This window comes from Lonchura striata, chromosome 2, assembly GCF_050655825.1.
Source record: "Lonchura striata isolate lonStrDom1 chromosome 2, ASM5065582v1, whole genome shotgun sequence".
In the NCBI taxonomy this organism is placed as follows: Eukaryota; Metazoa; Chordata; class Aves; order Passeriformes; family Estrildidae; genus Lonchura; species Lonchura striata.
In genome coordinates, this window is record NC_140704.1 from 107,020,158 (window position 1) to 107,029,566 (window position 9,409).

Here is a 9,409-nt window from a genome sequence, read left to right on the forward strand (position 1 = left end):
ATTTGCTTCCTCTGCAGTATGGAATGGTTCAATGGCTGTTGATTTGAAATTATTGGTTCCTCTAGAAAAACTGATACTAACCTTTGCAGCAGCCTGTTGGCCATTTGGAATGCAAAAGTAGTTAGGTTTATCACTCTTCAGGCAGCAAAAAAAAAAAGATAAAGTGGAATGATAGTCTCCCAACAGAAGGACTTGACAGTAACTATTATCTTTATGTACTTGTGCCAAAGGGACTCAGTGCAGATTTGCATAAGCTGTGCAGTTTTGCATTCACATTTTCCTGGTCACACACATGCAGTCTCTGCTCTGTGTCAGAGAGGAGGCATAAACCCCTTGAGAGACATACAGTGTCTGAATGCAGCTTGCATGGGACCTGTTACCTCTCACACAGTCCCTGTTCCCAAGAGAGAAGGCAGCATTACTTCTCTCCTCCTGCAGCTGCACATCTTTATAAGGAAGGGTTTCCAAAGTATCCTGAAACCATTTTTTTGTAGCAACAGAAAGCAAGGTTTTATACATACAATTTAGGATTATAAAAAGAAATAAGTTGTCTTTTTTAGAGCTAAAATGTAGCTTTGGCTCATACTCTATTACTCAGCTCTCCATATCCCAAATCATAACAAAAATATGTGTCCTCATAAAATGAGAAAATATTTCTACCAAACCTATAAGATTTTCACACTGAAATTGTACCTTCCAGCATTTTTTATCAAAAGGGCTATCAATTAAGACAAAAAGTTAATAAAATAGGTCTCAAACTACAAACATTTCTCAGTAGAAAAGCTCAGTGCTGTCTACAAGACATAGCTTAATCATTAGATCCAGTTCTTTTTGAGCCTAAAGATAGGTTGGAATTATTACGAGTTTAGTTAATTGATGTTTTGCTGTGTATTTTGTGGTTATCTTGTGGCTTAGTTTTGCTTCCTACAAAGCTCTATGCAGGCCCATTATGACTCAACATTTGCTGGGCAGCACCTGACACTATCCTACTTAATAAATTCCTTTCATTAGCAGGTAGTGTGTGCAAAAGATGAGCTGCCTGATCATGTTCAAGGTGCCCATCAGTTTGGACTTGCCAAAGGCAGCCACTTGACCCTACTCTTCAATCAGTCTGCGGTCAGGAAGAAGTGAGTATATCCCAAATTACCCATGCACACAGTGTTATGTTGTATTGAGCTGCAAGAATTGCAGTGATGGTTTTCATGATTGATCAGTGCACTGCCAGCTTTGAACATGGTCCTCACTTCAGGTTTCTGTGGGCTCTGAATGGAAGAAGTACCATATCCCAGGTTAATAATCATGAGTTTAGTAATTCATGGTCAGAATTCTGCATTTTTTTTTCCTCTCAGACTTGAGTCTCACTCTTCCTTCTGTAAGTACTTGGATTTCTTTTTTCCACATACAGAGCTCACATTTGGTCCCTATTCCTTTGTCTTATGCAGATGACATCTCACCCTCTGCTCCCTATTTTCTGCAAGTGCACCTTTCACGTTTGAAGGTGCACTTGAAGGAGAAAAGACTACTGAGAAGAATCATTTTGTTGAAACCTAATGTGTGCACCTCTTTTACCTGTTTGAGGAGCTCCCAGCAAGGTTCCCAACACACAGACTGCAAGTCACTTGTATTTGCTTCTTTCAGCTCAGGAAGTCTCTGCAGGCATTGAGAAAAGTGTGTTTTTTCCTTTAGCCCTTCTGTTACAGCTTATGAGCAAAGGACATTGCAGATGATTGATGCCATGTAGTCTGAACCTGGTGTCTCCATAATAAATGGCTCATTCATCTCCTCTACCTTTTAAGCCTCCCTCTGTTCTCAGTCTGCCCATAATATCCCAGCAAGCCAGGCTAATAGTAATGGATGCCATAAAGTTATCCTGGAGTAGGTTTCTTTCTTGGGGCAATAAGCAAGCCTGCAATCACAAACAGCTGAGCCTGTCCCTCTAAAAGTTCATCTCACTCTTTGACAAGCACTTTTTTCTTTTTCTGACAGGCACAGCACTGATTTCCATTATGAAATACATCATGCTTTCTTAAAATCAACCCAAATTCTACTTTTCTGGCCTTTGTAATAATAAATCTCCTTTCATAACAATAAATTGGTTCAGGCTGTTCTCTGTGTCCAGAAAAGCTTTTCATCACTGCAGAAGAAATACCTTTAAGTAACACTGAATTTTTATTGTCTAGACTTTCCGTCCAGCTGAATCTCAGAACCTTTGCCTCCAGTGGCCTGATTTACTACATGGCTCACCAAAACCAGGTTGATTATGCAGCCCTACAGCTTTATGGGGGACAGCTCCATTTCTCATTTGATTTAGGCAAAGGAAAAGCAGTAGCTCTTCACCCAGCTGTTGTCAGTGATGGAAAATGGCATACGGTAGGTGGTTGTCAATCTTGTGCTCCATTTTCTCTTCCCTGGAGGTACTGGTATGGATTTTGCTTGCCTTTTCTGTGTAATTTCTGTGTTGCAAAAGCACACTGGTTCTAACCCAATTGTGAAGTCATTCAGAAACCTTTTATTTGATCATTATTTCCTTTTAAAATTGTCATTAATTCTACATCAAATCCATCTTCCAACTACTGTCAAGTATCTCAAACTATTTAGGAATTAAATAGTTTACCAACTGTGTAGTAATGATCATCTTCAACAGAGAAGGACCTAATAGAGAGGTGTAAAAAATCTGACCTTTGCTACAGAGAGATTTCAATGCATTGTGTCACTAAAGACCTGCACTTCAGTGTGTGACAGTGTGACAGATTTGTGGGTGCAACGTTTTTCTTTTCTCCCACTTGCCGCTTATTGCCTGAGCATGTCACAGCAGCTAGTGACAACAGAGAAGCACTGTCTCTCCTTTCCTTGGTCAAGGCAACATGAGAAAGGGGGACATTTGAAATGAATGGAGGACTTGAGTTAAGTCGAGTTGAGGAGAAATTATGTCTACAGCTTGGAGGTGTCACACAGCACTCGGGGCATTTGCACGAAGATTGAGTCAGTCTCTATTGGCCCAGTTCCTCCAAGCAACCCACCTGCTACTGGCTCTGGCTTTCTGTGTGAGAAGTGATTGTGATGTTTGCAGGAGTTTTAGAAGTAACTCTGAGGATATCCCTTTTCCTAAAGGCAGGTGAGGATGACAGTATTCATCCTGCTAAGCTTCCCCTCCCTTATCCATATGTGAAGCCTTCACTCTAAGAAGTGGCTTCTGTGGGACAAAGTGATTGATGACACAAAGCTGCCAGCTTTCCTAGGTGCCTTGGGAATCAACAGAGTTCTTTTTGCTTTTTATAAATAATCAGCAGAAGAAAAAACAGGAAAAATAACATGAAGAAAAGAAATGTGAACTTCTGTCAGAGATATCACAGTTAAGCTCTGCTGCCTTCCCTGAAAGGAAGAATGCTCTAGGACTTACAGCTGCATGTTTAAAAATTATACATACTCACATAAAACTCCTACTGACACTATCTACATTTGAAGAGCTGAACAGATTGCATCCAAGAGCTTACCTATCTTTACTATCCAGGACACAAAACAAGAGCTTCAGGCTTCTTCAGAGATTAAGGCTGTCACACCACTTCCCAATTGGGGGTGATTATTACAGTCTGTCTGCAATCAAAGCAAACTAATATGCATTGCTACTGAAAGAAGCACCACTTCTTTTCATTCTCTGCCTTCTGCTCATACCACCCTTTACCCATTTTATCCCCTTACCAGTCCAAATGTTCATGAAACTTCACGTTGAACCTAGTCATGAATCTGAGTGGTGACAAAAGTAAATAGAGAAGAATAAATAGCTAGCTGACTTCCCTCAGCCACATGTGAGTAATTGTTTTAGGGCAAGGCAGGCATAAGGACAAAAGTGAACAAGATGGACAGAACTGGAAAACATAGCACTGCCTATCTTAAAAATGACAGCATAGGAATGTGCACTTCAGACAGCTGAGATGTCTCAGCTGTTGGGCAGCACAATAATTGCAGGAGGCCAGCACAGAATGCCTTTCTCCAAACTCAGTGACCTGCTCATATCCTAAGACAATAAACTGGTGATTTAAAGAAATAATAAAATACTGAAAACCTTAGGCAGAATATTATGAAATCATTGTGAGCCTTTGGGAAGGCAAGAAAGCTGTTTAACTGCTCAGTTGTATTCGGAAATGGTCTTAGCCTCAGGAAGAATTTCAAGAGGTTGCCCCAGAACAGAATGTCAAAGCAATTGAACCACTAAACAATTGTCTTGCTTATTTCTATGGCACATGATGGCTAGGTAACAAATTTAGCTTACTCATTTATGTTTGCACGCTTCCCTTTTTTCCAGGTAAAGATGGAATATGTTAAAAGAAAAGGCACAATCATTGTGGATGGACAGGAACTGGTAGCAGTCAATGCTCTGGGAGATGGTAGCACCTTGGATGTGGAAGGGAAGCTCTACGTGGGAGGACTCCCCTTAGACTACATACCAAAGAATCTTGGGAATGTAAGAAGGCTTGGGGTGAGGGGGTGCCTCTGGCATTTTACAAGACTAGAATGAGCATAGTACAGCAAACTCATCTAAACCAGCATCCTGTCTTTGACAGGCTAAGAAGTACTTAGGGAAAGAAGCAACAAGGAAAGTAATGACCCTTTACCAGATAAATCTTTCTAGCTTTCTATGGCTTAATGAGTCCAGCTACAGCTTATATCCTTGTGTGTTAGTAATAGCCCTTAACAGAACTTTTTTTTTTTCATTTTCCATGTTAAAAATGAATAAAGAATATAAATTCCTGTCTCTCACAATATGAGATAAAAACACGACCTACAACCTCATTTTGGTACCTGATTCCTATTGCATTCAAACAGAAATTAGGCACCTTAAATATCTCTGAAAGACTTGGTTTAGATGTCTTTAGATTAAAGCATATTTTTAATACATGCATTTAGAGGGTAGGTTTTGTCACCTTCCTCCTTGTTGCAGCCCATTATATTAATGAGGATTCCAGTGATATGATAATATTTCTCATAGAATTGTAGAATGTCCTGATTTGGAAGGGATCCTCAAGGATCATCGAAGTCCAACTCCTGGCCCTGCACAGGACACCCCAAGAGTCACATCATGTGACTGAAGCATTGTCCAAATGCTTCTTGAACTCTGTCAGGCTGGTGCTGTGAACACTTCCCTGGGGAACCTGTTCCAATGCCCAGCCACTTTCTGGAGTGATTCAGATAAATCATTTTGATGAAGAGAACTTGCAAAATAGCCTAAAAAAATTTTGATTACTCATTAATTTGATGCAGCATGTTTGGAATGTTTTTACTGTTGGGTGTATCCCTGCTCACAGTCAAGCAAATACAGTTCTTCCTGTATGTTATAGACAGTGTATACTCTGCTTCTACACAATTTGATTTTGACTTTTAAGACATTATGTGCCTTACATAATTACATGTAATACTAGAAATTTAATACATAAATATTTTAGGTTCTGCTGTGTTTTGTTCAGATAATATTTTATCTACAATAAGATCAGGTGAATCCCTGAGAGAGCATTGCAGCAGTTTATACTAAACTGTCTCTTATGTCTCCATATGCTTAGGTTAGTCACAGTATTCCCGCCTGCATTGGTAACATGACAATTAATGGCAATCAGCTGGACAATGAGAGTCCTGTCTCTATCTTTGCTGTGAATAAATGCTATGAAACAGTGCAAGATGGTACTTTCTTTGATGGAAGTGGCTTTGCTGCTCTTGGTAAGTGTCATTAAATGAAAAGAGTGCCTTACTGAATTAATGTTAAGGAAAACATACTCCTTTCAGGTCTTACTGGAACTGTGTGTAATTAACTGACTCCTCACACAGTTAGCGCATGCCCTGCATATGGATTTCTAACTGAGTCCTTTTACTTCATTCATCCAAAAGTGGTCATTTCTGCAAAGGGCTATCTTGCACAAATAAAAGAGATAATGATTTTAGCATTGGGAAAGAAATGAACTACATCTTATTAGCTAAGAATACCCATGCTCAGATGTTAAGGTCTGATAAAGAATACAAAGACAAAAGATTGTGAAGTAACACGAAGGATTACATTTGTGCTCTTTACTGTTTCTTATAGATGAGATAGAATGAATTAAATCTGAATTACTGAAAAAAACCTTACTTGGGAAATTATCTTTTCCAGTAAAAAATGGGAATTATGATTTTGGAAACTTATTTTCCAGAGGTTTTGCAAGGTCACATACCAGCAGCATAATTAACAAGTCCTTTAGACCTTTTAGTGGTAATGTATATATTTAACTCTGTACTGTGGGTTGCAAGTCTTCTGCTAGAAGCTTCTAACTTATTTTCAGCCAGAGAAGGCTACAAAGTGCGGTCTGATGTGAACATCACCCTGGAGTTCCGCACAACAGCGGTGCACGGCGTTCTGCTCGGCGTCAGCAGCGCCAAAGTTGATGCAATTGGGCTGGAAATTGTACATGGCAAGGTAGGCTGCCCTGTGCCAGGCACACTGATTTCACAGGGCTTGCTTGAAACTGGGAGGCTAGAGCCCTTGGAGTGCATGGAATAATGCACCAGTGAAGTGTCATGGAAGAAACAGAGCAAATATGCGACAGACTTTGTCTCGGTTTCTCACTGCCATCATATGATAAAATGTGTGATTAGCAGAAGTCACTGGAAGGTTTTGGATTTTTAATTAGTGTAATTTATGTTAGTGTGCAGCCACTCTGACCTCCTGTACTATATACCTTGTTTTTAGATCATATATATATCTTTTTTATTGCTTAATACTTTTTCTGCCACAAAGCTATCCTTGTCCTTGAGAAAAATATTGCATATACAATGCACACTGTTTTGTAACCGCTTCTTCAATATTCATGAGCAATTAACTCATTCTCTATTTCTACTGGCCATTATGCTCCATAAACCTTTTAACAATCAATATACATAGCTTTCCAGTCATGTCTTGCATAAAAAAATATACACTTGATTGCTTTTAAGTATTTGTTTTTGCAGAAATAGCTCATTTTTTATTCAAAGCTTCCTAGCTGGAGACAGTGTTACGTATCACTATTTCTGCAGGACATATTTTCCCAGTTAATACTTACATATTAATCCTCACTGCAGAGTTGAGGAAATGTCTGCTGCTTTGAAAAATAAATACATGAGAAGAACCAGTGCATTTATTGGCAATGACAAGTGCTTTCAGGCCATTCTTCTTTCTCTTCAGTTATATACAGTGATTCTTATTTCAGATCTGAAGTATCAGATTCTGTGAAAAATGTCTTGATTTGTATTTGTAAGAAACATTGAAATCCCTAGTGAAGTGTATCAATGGACCATTGCATAGAGGTAGACCTTATTGTTTTAAATTTTAAAAAACACTTTAGTAAGGATCTACTCTACCCATCAAAGTAAATATTAACTGTGCATATTGCCAAACATTTAAAGTGGAAATCTCTGCACCAGTGTGATCGTGCTTTTATCTAGGGAGATTAGTTCATGTATTCTTACTTTATATCTTCATTGGCATCTGGCTGTTTGTACAGATTTTATTCCATGTCAACAATGGAGCTGGCAGAATAACGACTACATACGAACCAAGAGGCACAAATAGCTTGTGTGATGGGAAATGGCACAAGCTTCAAGCAAACAAAAGCAAACATCACATTTCACTGGTAATTGATGGGAATTTGGTTCACACTGATAATCCCTACGTCCACTCAACATCTGCAGATACGAACAATCCCATTTATGTTGGAGGTTATCCTGGTAGGTACAATAATATTTCCCTTTCCTTCTGTCCCTCCTGTGCTTACTCTCACAAGAGTGACTCTTAACATGTGCTCCTTTTTGATTTGCCATGGGAATTGTGACTGTGTACAGCTCAGTTGTTGCTTCATATCCTTCTAGTTTCTATTTTAACTTAAGAAACAGCCATGCAGAGGGGCTTTCTCCTCTGTTTTTCCCTCTCATCTTCATTGACCCCTGGCAAGAATTATTTCTGCAAACTCTGCCAAGTTTTTGCTGTGCATGGCTTATGCTTGAAAAGAGCAATGACTGTCCATGTTGGGATGTCACAGTTCATACAAACATGAATTGAACTTGATGCTCCTCAGGTGTTGGTTTTATCTCTTTCAGAGGGGAAAAAAGTTTTAATAGCCTGGATCTTGGTATTTTTTTCAGTTTGGTGGAAATAAATTTTATGTATTTCCTGCTTGTTTTTCAGCTGATGTCAAGCAAAACTGCCTCACAAGCAAGAGTTCATTCCGTGGCTGTTTGAGGAACCTTGTTTTGACCAAGGGCCAACATACAGAATTGTTTGACTTTAGCAGAGCTTTTGACCTGCGTGGAGTGTTTCCTCATTCCTGCCCTGGGGCTGAGCACTGAACTGTAGCAAAGCCTGTCTGGATTGAGAGAGGGTTTTTTGGTTTTTTTTGGTTGATCTGTTATTTTGCATTCTCATTTTGTAATGAAAAGAAGAACTGATAAGAACCTGCATCTATTTGATTTTTCTGGTTGTTTTCCAACTCAGGTCATTTATTTTTTAATCAGAAGCTCCATGTCTGCATTTTAACAAAATTGTTTTAAACAACAAATACCTCTACAACAATTTTAATGGCATTGAGTATTTTTCTTTTGGGAAGTTTTATTAATCAGTGTTTACAGCATGTTTTCTTTTGATTACTTGACAGTACTTCACTTTATTGTGTGTTGGCGGTTTTCTAAGAAGGTAATAATTTTGCACCACATAATAAAACTACAATAAACTGCATTATTTCATGTAGTTCGGTTGTCCATGTATTTTAGTTAGAAGAAAAAGACCTGGTAGGCTGAGAAGTTACAAGTATGCCCACCACAGGGGGATTGGAACTAGATAATCTTAAAGGCTTCTTCCAATCCGGGCCATTATATGGCTCTGATTATATGAAATGCAAGTGGACATAGCCCAGCAGAGGGAGCAGGAGACTGAGTAAAGGCATAATTTTGAAGGTCTCAGATTCAGTTTAATGAATAGAATTTTCTTAGTCACACATCATAGGGTAGCTCCAGCTCTTTTTCCTTGTGCCTTACTATCCAGTGCTTCTGACACTCATTGACACTCATGCATTGGCTAGATGGATTATGTTCCTGTTTATGCTTCCATGGACTCAGCTTCAGGCCAAGCAGCATCTCTACAGTACAGATGCCTGTGAAATGATGTGTTGCTGAAGAAACAATTTGGATCTTATTTGGGAAAAATGATGTATTTTGGCAGTGCAAACTGTTGAATCATTCTTTGGGAAGCAGTATTTCTTATGGACACTGGGAGGCAGTTTTGAGGCCAGCCTGCAGTTTTACCTTTGTCTTTTCTTACTGTGCCTGCCTCAGTTTCTAAAATGAGTCTTCCAGTAGCTGTTCTTGAGCCAGGTTTGAGGGATGTGTGCTCAATCAAGTAAGGACATCCATTCATCAA

General features: G+C 39.1%; 1 protein-coding gene across 2 annotated transcripts in view; it reads left to right on the forward strand.

Annotated features, from left to right (window-relative positions):
- LAMA1 (laminin subunit alpha 1) overlaps window positions 1-8,454 on the forward strand; it is a 96,409-nt gene extending 87,955 nt beyond the window's left edge. The window contains exons 57-63 of one of the 2 annotated variants that reach the window (XM_085573740.1): window positions 1,012-1,127; window positions 2,181-2,370; window positions 4,304-4,462; window positions 5,556-5,709; window positions 6,306-6,439; window positions 7,503-7,725; window positions 8,183-8,454. In XM_085573740.1, the coding sequence (XP_085429866.1) occupies window positions 1,012-1,127; window positions 2,181-2,370; window positions 4,304-4,462; window positions 5,556-5,709; window positions 6,306-6,439; window positions 7,503-7,725; window positions 8,183-8,343 (1,137 nt within the window). In that variant the 3' untranslated portion in view covers window positions 8,344-8,454. The remainder of the gene's footprint in view (window positions 1-1,011; window positions 1,128-2,180; window positions 2,371-4,303; window positions 4,463-5,555; window positions 5,710-6,305; window positions 6,440-7,502; window positions 7,726-8,182) is intronic. The other variant, XM_077784268.2, reaches the window with a different exon arrangement.
- Window positions 8,455-9,409: the final 955 nt, after the last annotated feature.